Below are 20,484 nucleotides of genomic sequence, written 5' to 3' on the forward strand. Positions count from 1 at the left end.
GTTACAGAGGTTGGTGGAAGCCCCAGGCTGGCAGGGGGTGAAGAGTCTTGTGAAAATAGGGGAGGGACTGTGCCAGGGGGGCTGGAGTAAGGACGTGCTGCGGTGGGGGTCTCTTGGGGCCGGTCAGAGCACAGTTGGACCCAGCAGCCATCACCCAGCACTTTGCTTTCCCAACTAAGCACCCTCGCCCCATGGAGAAGCTCCCAGGTGCCTCTGCGCCCCGCGCCCCTGTTCACCGTGGTTGGGGGCGGCCAAGCCGCGGGGAGGCAGGTTGCTCGGAGGCAGGTTGCTCGGAGGCAGCAGATGGAGAATCGGTCCACAGGGCAGGGCAGCCGCGGAAAGTTCTGGAAGCAGGAGAGCCACTGAGGCAGGCGCTAGCCTGTCTGCCCTCAGGTGTGTGGAACGAGCACATCGTTCTGTTCTCTCTAAGCCACCATGGTCTCTTCTCTGGTCTCCCCTCCTGTCGGGGGCACCGCGGAGAGGCCAAGGTGGAACGTTCTCCTCTGCAGGAGGTGACCCACTAGTGGAGGCAGGAAATCAGATTAGTGGGTCAGGAGCAGCGTTTTTATGTAACACTTTGAATTGAGTAGAAAAATATCAATGTGCATCACAACTAACAAGGGTAAGTGCTGTTATGCAAAAACAGTTTTGTTATCTATTTATGGATATAGTTAACATATTTTGTATCAGTGGCTTAAACTGTTGCTGGGTGGGCTCTGCTAAAAAATGCCTCCTCCCTACCTGGCAAAAAAAAATAGCCATATCCTAATCCCTAGAACCTATAAACGTTGTCTTATTTGGACACAGGGTTTTTGCAGACGTGATTCAGTTAAAGATTTTGAGAGGGAACGTCATCCTGGGTTGTCTGGGTGGGCCCTAAATGTAATCACAAGTGTCCTTGAGAATGCCCAGGACGACCGGCCACCAGCAGAAGCTGGAAGGTGCAGGAAAGGCTCCTCCCCTGTGGCCTCCCCTGGACTTTGGCCCTGAGATACTGATTGTGGACTTCTGGCCTCCAAAACTGTCAGAGAATAAATTTCTGTTGTTTTAAGCCACCGAGTTTGTGGTCATTTTTTACAGCCGGCTCAGGAAAGCAATACACTGCGTAACAAACAGCCCCACCGCTCAGTGGCGTACCCGGCTTGGGGTCTGGGTGGCTCTGCTCCATCTCCTCTCGTCCTGCTGGGAAGCCCAGGAATGTTCTCGTCATGCAGAGCTGGAAGCACAGTCGGATGAGCAGAAGGTGCGAGGCTTTTTAGGGTCCGGGCTCTGAGCTGGTGCATTGCCTGCTCCCACCCACATGCCATCGGCCAAGCCAAGTCCATGAACAGGCTCAAAGTTTGGGGGCAGAAAGATAACCTCTCCCCATACAGGATCCTAGGAAGGGTGTGGTGAGGGCCCAAACCTCCATCCCCCCACAGGTGACACACCTGTGTGTGCTGGGCCACCACCCATGGGGACACATTCCTTTCTCTGTGGTGATGCCAGAACAGTTGGGAGCCTCTGGGCAGGGACAGAGAGCACAGCCCAGAGCCTGTGACCAGGTGCCCTTTGACGGAAGTTCCTGGGTTTTCGGGACTCAGCTCTGCCCCTCTGAGTCTCTTCCTGAGTATCAGCCTGGAAGCTTCCGATGGGGCGGAAAGGGCCCCATAGCCCTCCTCCCATCCTCACCCCCATATCCTTAGGAGGAAAGGAGGGTCTTGTCCAGGGGGTTGGGGGACGTGAGATGGGGACCCTTCCCCTAAAGCCCAGCAAAGGGCTCCCCATCCCTGAACCAATCACCAGCCTGAGGATGGATGTGCGAATTCACTTCAGCCAATCAGGGCTGGCCCTGGAGCTGGAGGCAGGGTTGGTCCTGGCCAATCATGTGGCTGAGAATGGGGGAAGTAGCTGGCTCTTTCAGAGAAATCTGGGTGCCCTTGGCAGAGAAGGGGAGATGGATGCTGGGAGGTAATGAGCATTCTCTACCTGCCCATCCTTACCTCCTCTCTCCCACCTTCCCCCAGGGTCACGGGAAGACCCTGGGTGGGGTCTGGACATGGGATGGTCCTCTGCCTTCTGACCACATCAGGGTCCATGAACCTGCCCTTGGGACTGGGCACCTCAATGCGCCCTGCCCAGCCCTGGCAGCTCAGGCCCAGGGCTTCCTGCCATCCTGAGAGGCCACAGCCCCCTCCTGAGCTGACAGGAGGGGCAGGTGCAGGGACCCCTCCTCTCTCCCCTTCACCCTGGTCCCCTCTAAGCCTGGGGAGTCCCCTTCTCTCTCCGTCTCTCTGTCTCTGTCCTTCTCTCTTTTCCCTTTTCCCAGAGCCCAGAAGGGAAGTGGCCTTTGGGCACCAATGCCCTGAGCTAGGCCTGCTGCCAGCTTAAAACCGGGAAGGCCGATGCAGGGGGAAATGAAAAGTAATAAGTAGCAAAGTGATCACTGGCCGCCGCGTTCATTCCGTCACCCAGAGAACATCGCGTCCCTGCGTGTCTGAGCAGGGACTGGACAGCCGGCTCCTGCCCCCTGGGTCTCCGTGGAGACAGATTTGGGTTTCCTGGAGGCTACCCTTTCCCTCCCTCTTGCATTTATATGTATATGTATTTACATATATGTTATAAATAAATGTATATATATGTTTAATATCTGTATTAAACATTCCAACATGCTTTTGTTGAAAAGCAGTGACAAAAACGTGTATCCACATTGGCCACACCTGTGGATGTACCAGTGCTGGAGGGTCGAGAGGGAAGGGAAGGGGGCTGGCGAGCCGCTGGGCGTGGTCTGGGGCGTCCCCCCTTCACAGGCACCCTCCGTCCTAGCCCGGAGTTCAAAGGTGGGGCGACCCAGCGTCCACGACAGGCGACGGGAAAATCCAGACGTGGTCCAGCCGAAGGACGGAGTATCACAGCTGCGGAAAGGAGCTCTGATGCGTGCTACAACATGGGTGCACCACGGAGACATCGCGCCGAGTAGTCAGCCAGCCGCCAAAGGACAAGTGTTGTGTGATTGCACCGACATGGAATAGTACATGGAAATTCATAGAAAGTAGGTTGCACAATGTGCTTCGACGGGGAGGAGTGTTCGTTGGGCTTTCCGGAGCACTTGGGGCAGCCGGGCTTTGGAGAGTTGGGGATGCCGAGGTGCCCCAGACGAGGCCCCTGCCCAAGGTGATTGCTGATTAACGACCGGCGTGGGGTTTGAATTCCCTCTCTCATCTCACCTCTTGGAGCCTGCAGTTCCTCAACTCAGACACCATCAGCTGCTCGCGGCGAGCCATAGAACCCCGGGGTTCTCTGCTGGGCCAGCCTTGCGCCTCCACCCCCTCTTGGCCTGGCTCATCCCTCCTCCCAGCTGGGCTCCGAGGCCCCCTCCTCCAGGAAGCTTCCCAGGCTTTGTGCCTCCTCTGGGCAGCTTGCACTGCCAACCTGCACAGCCCACCTGGGTTCGGGGCCAGGCACTGAGCTTCAGGTTCCCTCTCTGTCGGTGACTCTTCAGGTGAAGTGGGCAAGCCCCTGGACCTCTCTGGGCTTGGTCTGTCCCATCTGAATCGGGAAGACTGGGTGCCCTCCCCACGGGCTGCTGTGAGCGTTCAGTGGCGTGATGATGCTGAAGTCTCAGCCAGGTGCCCAGCCCGGGGGCCTACTCTCCCTATATCCTCAGCTGCAGTATCTGGTGGCATTGCTGGTGGTGCTTGGGTGCTCCCTTCTGGCCATGAGGGCCTCGGAAGGCCCCCAGTCCCCACTGTCTCCTGAATTTTAGGGAAAATGCCCTTAAACCAAACAACACCCCCAAATGCACGTGGCGCATCCTGACCTGGAGCTCGTGGCTCTGCAGGGCCCCAGGTGGCCCACAGTGGGCAGGGTGGGGCTGCTCTGCTTCCAGATCCGCACCCCAAAACACGCACTAGCCAAGGTCAGGATTTGGGGCTGGAGGCAGAAGGGAGCAGAAGTTTCTCCTCTGTCTGGTGCCTGCTCACGCGAGGGGGTGCTGAGGGTTGTGCCGTCCACGGGAAGCTGAGTCCTGGGTTCGAGCACTGATCGTGGCGGGGGGCTGGGGCATTGAGCCCCTCTTGCCCATTGGTGGTCTGGGGGGCTGGAGTGTTTGGCCTCCAGGTTCCCATCTGTACAGTGGGTGGAGGGGGGGTCAGTGACCTGCAAGGCCCCTTCCTGTTTGACCCCCCGAGTCTCCATCCCTGCGCTGCCCCAGCCTGTTCTCAGCCCTCTCTCCGGGCCGCGGGTCACAGTGTGTCAGTGGAGGGCTGGTGACTGCACATGTCTGCCTGTGGGCAAAATAAAAACAGCAGCAGCAGCAAAATGCAGTCTGCGGGGTGAGCTGCCACGTTTTTAAGAAGTTCCATGCCCTGAGTTTCTCACTGACTCTTAGAAATCATATTTTCAATGCCGGCCTTGTGTGTGTGAGTTTAATCGCACCATTGGGTGCCCTGTCTGCTTCAGTGGTCACCAGGGACCTGCGGACTTTCAGAAGCCACGTGTGCCGAGTGGCTGCCACATTGGTTGCTGGACTAGGGCGATGTTGCCATCTCAGAAGGTTCCACCGGACAGCGCTGGGCTCGCACTTGGGACAGAGAGGGACTCGTGTGCTGCGTGTGGTCTGGGTTTATGCTGCTGGTTCCCTCTCACTAAAAATAGCACTTAGAGTGTCTTCTGAGTTCACATAATGTATGGAGAAAATTTGGAAGAGTATAAAAAGGAAATAAACGCCGCCTGTCCCCAGCAGCCTGGCAGACTCGCTGTTCAGTCCTCACGGCCTTTACCCGCCAGCGTCAGTCAGTTTGGGGCAGACGGGCAGTGGGTGGCCCCATCGCTGGGTGGCCTTGGGTGAGATAATCTCTTTGTGTGTTCCCGTCAGTGGAGCAGGGACACGAGAGCGGCCGCGGGGGCCTTGGAGGTCGGGGGCATTGGCATTTACAGCCCCAGCAGCCCCCCTGGTGGGTAGTGGGTGCCCCAGGGAACGAGGACCAGCTCTTGTGGTCACAGACCCCAGGGCACCTCGAGCCGGGGCCCTTGTTCAGACACGGTTCTGCCTCGGGAGGTCTGGGCTGGAGCCCGAGGGCTGAGCTCCTGACGCCCCCCACGCTACCCCTGACACTCTGCCTTCGGGACAGCGAAGGGCCGGGCTGCCCTGGGGTGGTTTAGAGGCGTTTCCAGGCTGATGGAAGATGATGAGCAGAAGGGTCGCTCTCTGAGGGAGTTGGGGTCACCTGCCCCGTTCCCCCATCCCAGAGCCTCAGGGTCTCTCCACGGCTGGCAGTTGGTTCCCTGTGTGCAGACCTTGAGCTGGGGGTCGGAAGTCCATCGATGGATGACAGCTCTCTCCCACTGCGCGCTCTAGGCCAGGGGAGAGAGACGGGAGCTTAGTGTCCAAAAGGGTGGTTGGGGCCATGACAGAAGGGGGGCAGGGTGTCCGGAGAGACCTGAGAAGGCCTGTGGGGGCAATCAGGGAAGTCTTTCTGGAGGAAGTGGCACCTTCATTGAGACCTGAGGGAGGAGAGAAATCAACCAGGCTGAGGAAACAGCATGTACAAGGAGGCAAAGCAAGCCAGCGAGGCCTTTGTCAGCACTGGGGTGTGGCCTGCGGCGGAGAGCGGGAGAAGTGGGCTGGGGGGTTGGGGGGGCCGGGATGTGTGTGGGGCCAGCTGTGCCCTGGGAAGGGGCTGGGTCTGTTCCTGAGGGCAGTGGGAGCCACGGGAGGCTCTTGAGCAGAGGAGTAGCAGACACGTGTTCTAACAGGAGGCAAGATTTGGGGAGGGAGGGAGGAGTTGGGAGGAACTTCTGGGCTCTGGGCTCATGGGCAAGGCAGGGTCCTGTGCACCCAGGAGGCCCCTCTTGAACCCGTGTCACATCCCAGGGCTGGCCGTGAGCGTGAGACGCTGCCTCTCTGAGCCTCCGTCTCCTCACCTGGAAAGTGGAGGTGATGGTGCCAGTTCTGCAGGTGACTGAGGAGCTGGGCAGAGGGTGGGGGCGTGGCCAGTACCGTCCCTGGCCACAGGTGAGGCTGGTCACCCGGGGGATGGGGGCTGGTGCGTCCTGCAGGGCTGGGCGCTTCCTTGCTGTGGTGTGGAGGGCGGCTGTGCGGAGGCTCTGCCCTGCCGGTGGGTGGGGGTGGCAACGGCGTGCCCTGGGAGGGCCTCGGGGACCCGGACCTTGGGGGCATGGGCCTCGGTTTCCAGAGCCTTGCCTTTGTCAGTCCTCTCATCCCTCAGTGAGTGTGGGTGCAGAGGGGCCCCAGGGCTCTGCAATTCAGGGACCCCCCCCCCTCCCCGGCTCAGCTGCATCTCCAAGGCCATGAACAAGGAGGCTCTGGGTCTCCGAACCCCTGGACATCTGTGGGGAAGTCATCCTGCAGCCCCATGGGAAAGAGGCGCTGGCCATTCGGGGACCCTGGTATGTGTGTGTGTGTGTGTGTCGGGGGGGAGGGTCCCAGTGGCTGTGAGATCTGGGAGGACCAGATGGTGGCAGATGGGCCTGCTTGGGGTGCTCCGTCTGTGGGGGTCACTTGGCATTGGTGTTAGAGACTAAGGCCTGTGTCATTCGTGTCTGGTGTAAGGCTGGGGTGCAGGCAGCTTCATTAGGTGGGAGCCCCAATTCCGGGGACGGTGTTTCTGCAGGTTCTGTGCATCCAGGGTCCAGGTTGGGGGCCAGCAGTCCTGGCCCCGTGGATGAAGTGCTACCCCACTGTTCCAGTTTGCTAATGCTGCTGGAATGCAAAACACCAGAGATGGATCGGCTTTTATAAAAGGGGGTTTATTTGGTTACACAGTTACAGTCTTAAGGCCATGAAGTGTCCAAGGTAACACATCAACAATCAGGTACCTTCACTGGAGGATGGCCAATGGTGTCCAGAAAACCTCTGTTAGCTGGGAAGGCACGTGGCTGGTGTCTGCTCCAAAGTTCTGGTTTCAAAATGGCTTTCTCCCAGGACGTTCCTCTCTAGGCTGCAGTTCCTCAAAAATGTCGCTCTCAGTTGCTCTTGGGGTGTTTGTCCTCTCTTAGCTTCTTCAGATCAAGAGTCTACTTTCAACGGCCATCTTCAAACTGTCTCTCATCTGTAGCTCCTCTCTTCTCTCAGCTTCTGTGCTTTCTTCAAAGTGTCCCTCTTGGCTGTAGCTCCTCTTCAAAATGTCACTCTCAGCTGCACTAAGTTCCTTCTGTTTGTCAGCTCATTTATATGGCTCCAGTGATTTAATTAAGTCCCACCCTGAATGGGTGAAGTAACACCCCCATGGAAATTATCCATTCAGAGTCACCACCCACAGTTGGGTGGGTCGTATCTCCACGGAAACAGTCTAAGAATTATAATCTAATCAACACTGATACATCTGCCCACATGAGGTTACATCAAAGATAATGGCGTTTTGGGGGACATAATACATTCAAACCGGCACACACACTTCCCCCTCTCTGGGCTCTTTCTAAACTTAAAACCTTCAGCTGCTGTCCCTCATCTCAGGGTAAAACCCACACTTTTTGATGGGGTGCCCCAGCCCCTGGCCCCTACCCACTTTCCCATCTCACTGGACGCCCCAGACTCAAGGGACGTGGCCGTCCCCTCCCAGGACTGTCGACCTGCCGCCTCTCCTCCCGCCTCCATGCACGCTGTCCCTGCGTCTGGCATGCCCTTCCCGACGCCACGTGTCAGCTGCTCGGGCCAGCTGGGGCTTCTCCCCCTGGCATCCCTCTCGAGCCCCAGGCTGGCCTTGGGGTCCCCTGGGAGTGACCCTGCCCTCTGTGCTCCCCAGCAAGGCCCTGGCCACGTGCGTGCGGGGTTGCCATGGCTGTGTGCCCCTCGTCCCTGCTGGACTCTCAGGCTCAAAGGCAGGGGCTGGCTCCGTCTCCAGCGCTGGCTCCACCCGCCCTGCCTCTCCTTGCCCCAGTGTCCTTACCAGGAAAGTAGGGACAGGACAGGACAGGATCCCAGAGGGGCGGCTTAGGTGTCAGGACTCAGCTCAGGGGTGGGCTACTGTCCTGGCCACATCGTTGTCGTTGTTTCTGTCTTGTCTCTGCCCAGCTGCCACCTAGAGCTGGGCATGGGCCCAGGCACAGGGCTGGGCAATGGTTGGCATGAATTTGGGCACAGGCTGGGTGGCAGACTGGGCGTGGGCTGGGTGCAGGTGGGGCAGGGTACTGAACACAGGGACGAGCATGGGGACGGGCAAAGGGCCAGGCATGGTCAGAGCTTGGGGCTGGGCATGGGGTTCAGCATGGGTTGGCATGATGTTGGGCACAGGGCTGGGCACGGGGCTGGGCAGGGGTTGGCATGAAGTTGGGCATGGTTTGGGCACGGGCTGGGCATGGGGCTGGGCTGGGGCTTGGACATGGGATTAGCACAGAGTTGGGCATGGGTTGGGCATGCAGTTGGGCACCAGCTGGGCAGGGAACTGGGCTGCTGGACACACTCTGGGCATAGGCTGGGCGTGGGGTCTGGGCAGGGGCCCGGGTGCAGGGTTGAGCACAGGGCTGGCAGGGCACAGACAGCTGTGGAATAAATGAATGGGAAAACTCTTATTTATAAGCACCAGAGAATTTAATTATTTGCCTTGAGTGCATCATTGGTATCCATTTGTCGCTCCCGGAGGATCTGGCTAGTAACAGTCAGCCACTCCTCAGAGTTTCCTGTGGTTGTTGGCTAATTACCCTCCCCTCTTGCCCGGGCAGTGAGGGTGGAGGTTTCAGACTGGCATGATTAACGAACATTAGATCAGCCATGCAGGGCGAAGAAAATTCTTCCTTTAGCTTGCATATGATAAGGCTGTTTTACTGGAAGCTTCTCCACCAGCCATTGGGCTGGGGGGCTGACTTGTGCCCTGATTATCTAATGACTGGGTTTGCACAGCCCCTTGCACACTTAGCCAGGAGAGTGTCCACGGGTGGCCCCACAGTTGTGCTATGTCCGAGGCAAGTGGGTGAGTGTACACGGCTGGCTTCTCCAAGCAGCACTGCTGCCTCTGGAGGTCTCTAAGCCTGGAAAGTCAGGAAGGGGGCAACGACATCCTAGCAGGACTGTGCTGTCACACAGACCTGGACGGGACCCCCAGTGCTGCCCTTTCCTGCCCAGGGCCCTCCTGAGCCTCAGTTTCTCCTCTGGCACACAGGACAGTAACTTCCACCACCCAAGGCTGTTGGGAGGACCATGTGAGCTCATTGGGCTGCACCCCACACATGGGGGTGCTCAGTAAATGGTCCCACCCCCCTCCCTGCACCCCCAGGGCCTTTTCAGCCTCCCCTTTCCTGGATGCCTGGGAAACAGGTGGCCCTTTGGAGTGTGTAGGAGTCTATTTTAGTGTGCCGGGAAGGGGTTGGCCGTGTGCCTCCTTGGGCATGAGGGTGCCAGCTGCCACGTGACCCTCTGGCATGGCTGTCCGGAGATGTGCTGGCCTCGGGCTCTCCCACACACCCAGCTGCCACCCACAGCCTCCACCAGCACTGGGCCTGAGCTGCGTGCACAGAGAGGGACTGGGTCTGAGCTGCGTGGACGGAGAGGGACTGGGTCTGAGCTGCGTGGACGGAGAGGGACTGGGTCTGAGCTGCGTGCACGGAGAGGGACTGGGTCCGAGCTGTGTGGACGGAGAGGTAGCCAGCCCTTTGCAAAGAGGCCTCACTCCCTGGAGATGCCCGGAGAGACAGGTATGGCCGGGAAGGAGGTGTGCTTTTCTAACTAGAAGTCTTGGGTCCTGTGAGTAAACTTTGAGGGTCTACCATGGAAGGAGGCACTGATTTAGCTCTGCTGTGTTATTAATGTTGGTGAGAGCTGGTGCTGATGGGCTTTTGCCACATGCCAGGGCTTCTGGAACTTTCTCCTCTGGAATATCAGCCACAGCCCTGCAATGCTGGCCCTGTTTCATGGACAAATAACCAGAGGTGTGGGGAAGTGAAGGGTCTGGTTGCTATCGTCCAGTGGAGGGTGTGGGAGCCGTGGCGGGGTTCCAGCTCCCTGTGACCCCAGTGTCTGGGCTGGAGTCAGCAGACCACGGCCTCTGTGTGCCCCGCTCTGCCGTCTGTCCTCCGTCCTCCCCTCCTTCCTTCCCCCTTCCCTTGCTCCTTCCCCCTCTCCACCTCCTTCCCTCCTCCTCTTCCTCCCACATTGAGTGACAGTGCTTCTCAACTGGGGGTGATTTTGCCCCCCAGGGGAATGTTTGGCAATGTCTGGAGGCATTTGGGGCTGTCACAACTGGGGGTTGGGGGATACTACTGGCGTGGAGTGAGTGGAGGCTGGGGCTGCTGCTCCACAACCACAGGGCACAGGGTGGCCCCACCACAGACTGCCCAGCCCCCCGTGCCAGCAGCCCTGAGCCGGGGGGGCCCTGCTTCAGGAAGGGTGAGCAGTTCAGCTCCTCTGGCGGTTGGCATGAGGGACAGGGCACGTCAAGCTGTATAGAGAAAAACAACAACTATTTCCTAACCCACACAATACCCACGTGGTGACAAGGTGGCGGGGAGGGTGGCAGGTGGAGGGAGCTGGGGGGTGGCACTGGGGAGAGAGGACAAATGGGAAAGAAGGGAGGTGCCCAGGCGAGACACCTGGCTGGCCTGAGGCTGGGCGGGGCTCCCCCACCTGCCTGCTCCCTGGGCCGGGGTCCCCTTCTGCGGGCTCCTCACCTCCACCCCGAAGGCTCTTACCCTGAGGGTGCCCAGAGGCCCCCAGGAGGGACGTGAAGCTTGGGGCACAGCAGGTGTCTCTCCAGGTAGCCAGACCAGAGCCACCGCCTCTCCGGTGACCTCCTTTCCAGCGGTGGGGCCCAGACCCCTTGTCCAGATTCCCCCACCTGTGCCCCTCACGCTGGGGAGCTCCAGGGACATTTGCTGAGGGGAGCAGCTTGGGCGGGGGCAATGGCAACAGCCTGACCTCACTGTGGGACCGGTCCACCCATCCCTCTCCGGATGGACAGCATCTCCCTCCAGGACGCTGTGAGTGCACCCAGCAGAGCCCCCAGATTCACGTTTGCCTGGGCCCCCAGGGCTGGCCTTGCCCTGGCCAGTCCCGCTTGGAGGGCCAGTCAGCCAGGGGCAGCTGACACCCCCAAGCTCAAGACAGCAGCGGATCCCCAGAGCGGAGAACATGTGGCAATGTCATTTCTCGGTGGAATGTCCCTGCCGGAGGTTGGGCGGGTCTGCCCCGCTCGGCCGAGGACGTGCTGTCCTTTCATGTCCTGTTGTGGTTTTGCTGATGGCCGGGAGCACACAGTCGTGCTGTAACAAGGGCAGCGAGGGCCGAGCCTGCAGAGACCCGGGTCGACGAGCGAGAATATTCCCACGGCACGGGGAAGACACGGCCTCTCGGGGGGCAGAGCGGTGAGGAGCCTGTGGTTCTGTCCAGGGAAAGTTACGTGTCTAGGAAGAGCTAAAGCCAGAAAACTCTTCAAAGAAAACACGAGCATAAATCTCTCTTACCTTGTATTAAGCAGTGGCTTCTTATATTTGATAGCAAAAGCAGAGACAACAAAAGGAAAAAAAGAGATGAATTGGACTTCATCACAATTAAAATCTTATATTCTGTCAAGAGAGAGAACATCCCATAGAAGGGGAGACAATATTTCCCAATCATATATCTGAGAAGACACTTTCTCTAGAATATATATGCAGATATATTTGTCCTGTATGTGTGTGTGTATATGTAAATATATATTTGTCAAAAAAGACAATCAAATTTAAAAATGGGCAAAGGATCTGAATAGACATTTCTCCAAAGAAGATACACAGATGGCCAATGAGCACACAAGATGCTCAACGCCATCCACCACCAGGGAAAAGCAAACCAAAGCCTCAGGGAGGCACCACTTCACGTCCACTAGGGCGACTGTCATCCGAAAGACAGGCCGTGGCAAGTGTCCTGGATGTGGAGGCAGCAGATGCTGCAGGTAGGAATGGAACATGGCACAGCGGTTGTAGGAAATGGCAGAGTCTGGCAGTTCCTCAAATGGTTAAACGTAAAGCATCAGCCCAGAAACTCCACTCCTAGGTGTCTACCCGAGAGAAATGGAAACATCCCTCAACCCAGAAACTTGTACACGAGTGTCCCAGCAGCGTTATCTGTAATAGCCCCCAAGTGGAAATGACCCAAACATCCTTCACACCGAGGAATGGAGGAATGAGCTGTGGTCCATCCACACCAGGGAGCATCATCCTCCAGGAAAATGGGAAACCGTGGGCGAACCTGGCAAACACCGCGCTGCTCCAAAGGAGCCCGCCATAGAGGACCACACGGGCGCGAGTCCATCTGTAGGAAATGTCGACCGGAAGGGCGTTAGTTGTTGCCAGGGGTGGGGGCGGGAGGGGATGGGGCAGGGCTGCCGGGGGTGCAGGGTTTCTTGTGGGTTGGTAAAGTGTCCTAAAACTGTGCTGATGGCTGCATGACCCTGCGAATAGACTAAAAAACACTGAATTGTGCACTGTAAATGGGTGAATTCTATCCTATGTGGATTACATCTTACACTGTTACTGAAAAAGTATACACTGAGCACCTTTTATTTTACAGAGCTGGGTAGGTTCTCGGAGGTGCTTAAATATTGTGTTTAAGTCCATCCAGATGCTCGAGGACCAGGCAGAGGCCATGCCGCATGAAAAAATTATATATAACTTTTTATAGTTCATTATGCTATGTTATAATTTGTTATATTATATATGTGAGTTATATTATATCACGTTATTTTATTATTTCAAGTTATATCATATATTATAATTTCTCTTATTAAGTTTTAACATATCATGTTATGTTAACATCTTTATTAATCACATTGCAGGTGTGTGCGTCTGTGCGTCTACTTAACTATCTACTCTTTGTCCCAGCCAAATGCCAAGATGTCAAGAGTGATTTTCTCAGAGAAAGGAGAGCAGGGGTTTTACATTCTTCAACTTTTAGGTACTGCTGGGGTTTCTAACGATGACGAATGTTACTTGCATCATCATGCAGAAGTTATTTCTGCGCTGAACCCATAGGCCCATGTCCCGGCGGCGGGGGGTTCCAGGCTGGCCCCTGTGCCACGCTGCCTGTCCGGGCTGAGCCGGGACCTCATGGCTGCCGACAGGCTGAGAGTGGGTGCCAGGGCTCCTGGCCACCCAAGGCTGCCTGCCTGCTGTGCCCAGGAGAATCTGGTTTGTGGGTAGAAGATGCTGCCAGAAGGTGGGGTATAACCAGAGGGGGGTGCCACAGCCAGAACTGTGGCCCACTGTCCCTCCTGTGCGTTCTCACTCCCCCAGCCCTGGGCCAGCAACCTGGGCACCCATTCTAAGGCTCACAGGAGCTGTTTACCCTAATGCCATCCTGCTTCGGATCACCTGCTGGATTAGGAGAAGAGCCAGGAGGTTAAAGGGGGAAACAGGCAGAAGGAACTGGAGGCCCGGCCTGGGGCGCAGAGACCTGCCCTGCCTGCTGCAGGCTGTGTAATCTTGGCGACGTACTGAGTGTCTCTGAGCCTCAGTCTCCTCCTCTGGGGCGGGGGACAATGACGCCTCTGTGTGAGCCGGGGACAGGGCTGGACTCGAGGCTCGGAGCTTGGAGGCCGCCTGTGGGGAGGAGGTCATCACCGGCACCCCGGACCAACCACGCTGGCGCTGAGCTGCTGCTGCTCGGGCCCTTGAGAGCCACCCAGTCCCAGCGCAGGCGTGGGTCCCAGCCCCAGCCAGTGCCTTTCCAGCCATCCCTGGGGGTAATGCCCAGCCCTGCGCTGTGGTCAGCTCCCAGCTTCACCCTTTGCAAAACGCCTGCCCGGCTGGGTTACGACTGCCTCGTGTTGGAGCAAGGAGAGCTCTTCGTAAAGAAAGCTCGCTGGGTTTCCTTTGGGGGAGAAGTTCTAATGGAATGAAGTGCCCGGTGACTATTGGAACTGGCCGGGAGGTCTGAAACAGGCTGGCGGCCCAGTCGTTGCAGGACAAGGGGGTTCAGAGGTATGGGCTGAGCGATTTCCAAACCCCTCCTTGAGGGGGGCTCGGGGTCCAGAAATGGAAGGGAGTGCGGCCATCGAGGAACGTACAAGCAGCGGGCGGAGGCCAGGGACACGTTTGTCCGGGTCCCTCCACCACACTGTCCGCTGCTGGCAAGGAGGGAGGGCCCGAGGGGGCCAGGCCTCTCGGCTGAGACTGAGGAGGGGGCAGCCCTGGCAGCCCGGGACCCTGGTGCCCTGCAGACTCCCTGCCCTCTCCCTCCACCCACTTCCTTGCCAAGTTGGTCTTGGGGTGTCAGGGAGCGCTGGAGGCTTCTGCAGCAAAGGTTTTCAGATCTAAACTGTCCTTCACAACACAGATCATGAGACAGGTGCCGAATTGTGGGCACCTCGGGGCCGGGCGGGGTGGGGGGCGGCTGTGGATGGAGCTGTCAGCCCCACCCTGTCTTCCTGGGGGGCGGGGAAGGGAGGCCGCTTGGAGACCCCAGCAAGTGCTGTCGGGGGCGGGCGGCGTGTGCAGAGCACATTCCTTAGGTTTGAGGAAACTCCAGTTGGGGTGCAGGAGGGAGCCTTCCAGCCAGGTTGGGGGGTGAGCCTGGGCCGGGCCTGGCGGGGGGCATATGAGTGGCTGTGTCAGGGCTGGGCCGTGAGCAGAAACCGAGCCTGCTCAGGCCCGGGCAGCCGTCCGCCTTGGTGGAGACAGTGTCGGGGGAGGGAGCTGTGCCCGGCAGGAACCCGGGGTGGGTGCACCGAGCGGAGGGTGCCACCCTGCAGACCGGGCGGCACCAGGGTGAGGCTGAAGACGAGTGCTGGGCAGCGTCCCTCCTCGCCCGCCCCTCGCCCAGGGAGGCCGCAGTGGGAGGAGTGACAGCTCTTGGGTTAGAGCTGCCCAGGCTCCAGTCCTGACCTGGGGGGTCGTTTCCTTCTGTGTCATGTGTGAAATGGTGGGGAGAGGGCTGTTCCCACTGATGGAGATGGTGGGGAGGGGACAGTGCCCCGTTCAGGGAACGGAAAGATAGTGGCACTGAAGTGCCAGGTACATCTTAGGATGTTGGCAGTGGAGGGGACCTCCTGGTTCAGGGGAGTGGGAGGTCACTCTGGAAAGGGGGGCTGTGACCCCCAGACTCCCCATGGCTATCCTTGCTTGGACCTGATGGACATGCTCGACGGGGAGGCTGCTGAGGCCCGGCAGGAAGGGGGTGGGGCTGCTGGTGACCCTCCCCTCCTGCCCACCCCGAGTGAGACCCGCATGCACTGGAGTCTCCTCAGCCTGCTGTCCCCCCCAGTACCCCATAAAATGTTCTCTCACTTCGGAGGGTCTGGGGAGGGGGTGGCCCTGGCAGGTTCAGCTCAGCCCTCACAGTCCCTCTGGGTGGGCTTCCCCGGGGTGGGGTGGAGGGCTGGGGCTGGAGACATGGTAATGGGAACTGCTGGGTGCTGGCTGGCTCTTAGCTGGGCTCAGGGCCTGAGGATGACACTGAGATTCCGATTAGTAATTGTCACCGGTCCCCCTCCCACTGTACAGTGTCTGGCTGTCAGCAGGCACATTTCCTGTTTTCCGTTAGATTTAAGGAACATTCATTGGGCATCTGCTACATGCTGGGCCCTGGGGAGATGTCAGTACCCAGATGAGGTCACTCGTCTGTCCAGCAGGGACCGCCCTCGCCCAGGGCCGTGTGCCATTGGGGGACACATGCTGGCCTGGGGGGACAGGGCCCACCGTCCCAGCCAGCACTGGTCTCCTCGGTGTGTGTGTGTGTGTGTGTGCATGCGCCTGAGCCCTGGCACCCTGCCCATGAGATTCCTCGGATGCCCCTCTGGTCAGGACAGGCTGCCCTCTTCCGGTGAGGAAATAACACCCTCCAGGCAACGCGGGGGCTGCCTCAGCCTGCTTGAGGCTCCAAGAGCTCCAGGAATTGCCAAAAGCTTGAGCTGACTCCGCCGGGAGCCCTGTGGCCAGCCTGAGTGTCCAGGGGCTGCTCATGGGGGCTTCTGCAGCTTCTGCCCCTGGAAGGGACCCCCATGCCATGCACACACGCACCCGCTGATCCCTGCTGTGGGCTGGCCTGGGCAGGGCCTGGGATATGGCCGTCCCTAAATGCCCAGGTCTCGGAGGTGTCTGATCCCACTTTGCAGAGCTGAGCTGTGGGCGAGTCCCACCAGCCTTCGAGGTCAGGCCTGGGGCTCCGGCTCTTTCAACCTCAGGGCCACTCCTCCCCGTGGCCTCCAGGGCCTCCCCTTTCTCCCTGCCCGTATTCTCTGCCCGAGAGAGGGGATGCGGCCTGCTCGGCTGTTTTCCTTTTCTGCCTTCCCGATGAGAGGCTCATCTTGGGACCCATGGGGCTGCCTGGTGCCCCCCATCCTTGGGGCTGGCTGGCTCTTTCCTCATGAGCCCCCGGATGAGACAAAGCACGGCCATAAGGGACCACAGGGGTTTGGCCTTGCCTCATTGGCATTCTGGGGTCTGAGCTGGGTGAGCTGTAGTCCAGAGGCTGGACCCTTCCCCCCAGCTGGAAATCCCTTCTCCGACTGCCCCACCTTCTTTGGGTCTAAAGGAGTTTGATGCACACGAGAGGCCCCCTCAAAGGCAGTTCTCAGGGTTCTCATTGCCACAAGAGGGTCTCTGCACCCATGACCCCTGGGCACGGGGCCTGCTGCAGCCCGGTGTTTATTATACAAATGGAAACAATTGGTTTGTTTTCAACAAAAGATGTCACCTTTATTTGCAGTACAATAATCAGAAATATTCAAAATGACAAAAAAATGACAGATACTGTCTTTGCCCAATCCAGTAGGTGTTTGTATGACATTTTGGTGGGATAAAAGAAGTCCGAGACCTGGTCATCCAGTTCCATGTCCTCCTCAGCCTCCTTGGGACTCCCAGATCCCTTTGCGTCTCCTCTCCACACCCGGCACCCCAACAGACCTTAATTCCAAAGTGGGATCAGTGAAACCAACAGGCTGGTAAGGGGACCATCACCGGGGTAGTCTGGGGCGAGCTGGGTTACAAGCTCCCCGTCCCAGTGCCCATCTTCAGGGAGCCCTGGTGAGCCCGCAGGAACCTGCAGGGAGCCATCCAAGTGGGGAGCCTTGGAGAACCATCCAGAAGCCACAGGCCACTTGCCATTTTGGGGAGGGTGGCCAGTGGGCAAGTCCCCTCACCAGCCAAGCTTCGGCTTTTGCATCTGTAAAGCAGGTTCAGTGTTCTGACAGTTTCGCGGCAGTGGAGGGTGCTCGCTGCTCTCTGCCTCTGGAACGGGTGGGCTCTCCGTGAAAGCACTGTCAGCACAGAGTGGGCATTCGACGTGGGTCTTGAAGGACTAGCAGGAGATGGGCGTGAACGGGACTCCTGGGAGAGAGATGGCTGGAGCCAAGGCTGGTTCTGGGCCTGTCAAGGACAACTCTGAGAAAGTGTTTGGCACCGTGGAGCAGCAGGACATGGGCCAGGGGGATGGACGGGCGCTGGGCGTGGAGGGCTTGGTGGTGGGCACTGGGGGCAGAGGTGTGGGCTGTTGGCTGTGGGGAGCCACGGAAGATTATTGAGCAGTGCAGGGACCCAGGCAGAGAGGTGTTGCATCTGCTTGTGCTCAAGGCCACCTCACCAGCTTGGAGAGTGTGTCCTAGAGACTCATCTTCCTGACCGTCCCTTGCTGTGAGCATTGTGGGGCTTGAGGGGACATTCCCCCACTGGGTCACAGTGGAGAACTCAGCCATTCAAGACCTTAGATGCTAACTCAGATGAGAAACTGCCCAGGGTTGTCCAACAAGAGGAGGGCCTCCCAGGGACTGTCGGAATGGCCGGCTGTAGCTTGTGGTGACATCTGGCCATCAGGTCAGTGTCTGGGGACTCCCTGAGCCCCAGGGGACCATGTGCCTGGCTCCGTGCACAGCACCTGCCTGCCTTGTCTTGTCTCAGCCTTACCTCGTCCCTGGGAGCTCGGTGCGGCTCTCACTGCCCTTGTCCGGAGGACAGGCCGAGGCCTGGGAGCACGTGGCTGGGAGCTGGTGGGGCCGTCACCCCCACTGGCCCAGACCTTAACCTGAGCCTACCAGTGAAATCCTCCTGTCTCCCCTAAATGTTTACTGTTGGGTATTGTGCTGCATTTTGGAGGTTTCCCGCCTGATGCCGGAAGGGTTTGGGGCTTTATCCTTTTTGGCTCGACCTGAGCTTTGATTGCTGGGCCTGGGGACATCTCGCCTGCGGCCTGACCTGCACTTGCTGCAGGGCCTGGCGTCTTTTCCCCGGGTGAGCGGCTGGGCCCACAGGACGCCATCGGTGGGGGGGGGGGCTTAGGCCAGGTGCCCACAGGGGAGGCCACCAGGACGGCTCTGGTTGACGGCAAAGCAGGCAGGAGCGGGCCCGGGAGCCAGACCCAGTGCAGAGATCAACCCATCCCAGGGCAGAGAGAGCCCAGGGCTGCTGGGTGGGACCCCGGGGGTGCTTGCATAGCATGGAAGGAGCCATCTTTGGGGCTAGCAGAGGAAGGGGAGGTGGTGGAACCCAGGCAGGGATGAGGGCACCTGTGATGGGAAGCTGCCGCGGTGGAGGCTATGGGGGTGGAGCTGCACTGGATGGAGGCTGACCTGGGTGGAGGCTGCCCTGGGAGGAGACTGACCTGGGTGGAGGCTGCCCTGGGAGGAGACTGACCTGGGTGGAAGCAGGAGGCTGGAAACAGCTGGAGCTGCCTTGGATCAAGGGTGGGTCAGTGGGAATAAGACAGATCCAGGAGTGAATCCTGCCCCTGCCCCTCCTGGCTGTGTGGCTTTGAGCTTGTTAGGTGGCCTCTCTGGCCTCTGTTGCCAACCCTGCTGAGGGGCATAAGGATATTGACCTCCCGGGGAGGCTTTGGAGACTTGAGACAGTGTCACACCAGACTTTGAGCATCTCCTTTCCTAGATCAAAATAGCAGGTATGCCTCCTCCCGGGCCCCTGGCTGTGGAGGAGGTGATTTTGCTTACTTGGAGGGCTCTAGAGCAACTTCCTGCAGAGGGATCCGGGAGTCACCCACTGAGCCCCCGCCCCATCTACACTGTGGAGTTGTTAGAAGATGAAAGATCCAAATGCATAAAGATGTGTTGTAAACTGCAAAGTGCTGTTTTCATAGAACCTAGCTTTTGGCTTGGTAGGAAAGTTCCAGAAATTAGATCTGGAGCAATTTGAAACCTGATGGTTCTTCTAAGAAACAGTGGGTCCTGAGTGTTTTTTTCCAGATCAGGGAAGCAGCTGTGGTTTACATTACTGGCCCCCACCCACCACATACGCACACAACCTTTCAGAGAATGAAGGTCTCTGTGATGTCCCAAATGAGCTCACGTCCGAGGAGCTGTATTTGATCATCCATTATTTCAGAAGATATTCAGTAACGAAATTTCATAACACTGTTAGGTGAACTTCCACTTTCTAAAAATACTATGAGCATCTACAGACATTGAAAAATTGTACTGTCCATCTATTGAAGAGCAAGTATAAAATCTGTCTGCAGGTATCACAGTGTGTTGGTGAATGTGGAGCCCCTTGCAAAAACTCTGAGGCCCCCAGGTGGGAAACCAGTGATTTAGATAATTCATTCTTGGAAGACGGCAGGAGTTGCTGTCCCAGTAGGATTGGGGAGTGGGAGGACGGGCCACCCACAGGTTCTGAGAGCCGGGTGCTCGGTGGGTGGCACGGCACCCTGCCGCTTGGAGGTGGAGCTCACAGCAGTGGGTGACAGGTGAACATCGGAGCAGAGGCTGTGCAAAGTGGGTTCAGATGTCCGTGGTCATTGCTGTGGCGGCTCTCCAGGTTCCAGTGGCTGCTTAACAAACCACCCCGTGGTGGCTTGGAGCTGTGTGCCCCAGAAAAACATGTTCTTCGTCCTACTCTATTCCTGTGGGTGAGAACCCATTGTAAACAGGACCTTTTGATGTGGTCACTTCAGTTAAGATGTGGCCCAACTGAGCCAGGATGGGCTTTAACCCAGGTTACTGGAGTCCTTTACAGGCAGAGTGGAAGTCAGGCAGAGAGAGAAGCCACGGAAGCAGCCAGAAGCTGGAATTAACAGAACCCAGGAGAGAAGGGAGAAGACACCGCCACGTGTGTTGCCATGTGATGGAACCCAAAGATCCCCAACCATCCAGAAGACACCAACCCCGGGAGGAAGCCAGCCTCCCAGCCTCTGAAACCCTGAGCCAATGACTTCCTGCTGTTAAGTCAACCCATTGTATGGTATTTGTTTTAGCAGCTGGGACACTAAAACACACCCCAAAGCTTAACATCATAACAACCCTTCTGTTATGCTCAAGGGTTTTGCGGGTCAGAAATTCAGAAGGGGCCGAGGGGATGATGGCTTGTTTGGGTAGCACAAGGTTTCATCTGGGAAGACTCGAAGGCCAGGGTGACAACACTGCTGGGGGCTGGAATCGTCAGGAGGTGTCTTCGCTCACAGGGCTGGCTGTTGACACCGGTGTCAGCGTGACTTCAGCTGGACTGTCAGCCCGACACCACCCAGGGGCTCCCCGGGGCCTCCCCGTGTGGTTCTGCCATGTGGGGGAATTTCAGCTTCCTACAACACGGCAGCACCAAGCCCAAGCATCCTAAGAAGGCGACAAGTTTGTGGTGCTT

General features: G+C 58.1%; 1 protein-coding gene across 6 annotated transcripts in view; it reads left to right on the forward strand.

Annotated features, from left to right (window-relative positions):
* ABLIM2 (actin binding LIM protein family member 2) overlaps nucleotides 1–20,484 on the forward strand; it is a 166,973-nt gene that overhangs the window by 19,940 nt on the left and 126,549 nt on the right. For 2 of the 6 annotated variants that reach the window (XM_037829325.1, XM_037829326.1), the window contains exon 1: nucleotides 9,343–9,630. The exons of 1 other annotated variant lie outside the window; for it this stretch is intronic. In XM_037829325.1, coding sequence (XP_037685253.1) covers nucleotides 9,372–9,630 — 259 coding nt within the window. In that variant the 5' untranslated portion in view covers nucleotides 9,343–9,371. Of the gene's footprint in view, nucleotides 1–9,341; nucleotides 9,631–20,484 lie in introns of those variants that run through there. 3 more of the 6 variants (XM_037829323.1, XM_037829324.1, XM_037829321.1) reach the window with 3 other exon arrangements.

This window comes from Choloepus didactylus, chromosome 3 (genome assembly GCF_015220235.1).
Source record: "Choloepus didactylus isolate mChoDid1 chromosome 3, mChoDid1.pri, whole genome shotgun sequence".
In the NCBI taxonomy this organism is placed as follows: Eukaryota; Metazoa; Chordata; class Mammalia; order Pilosa; family Megalonychidae; genus Choloepus; species Choloepus didactylus.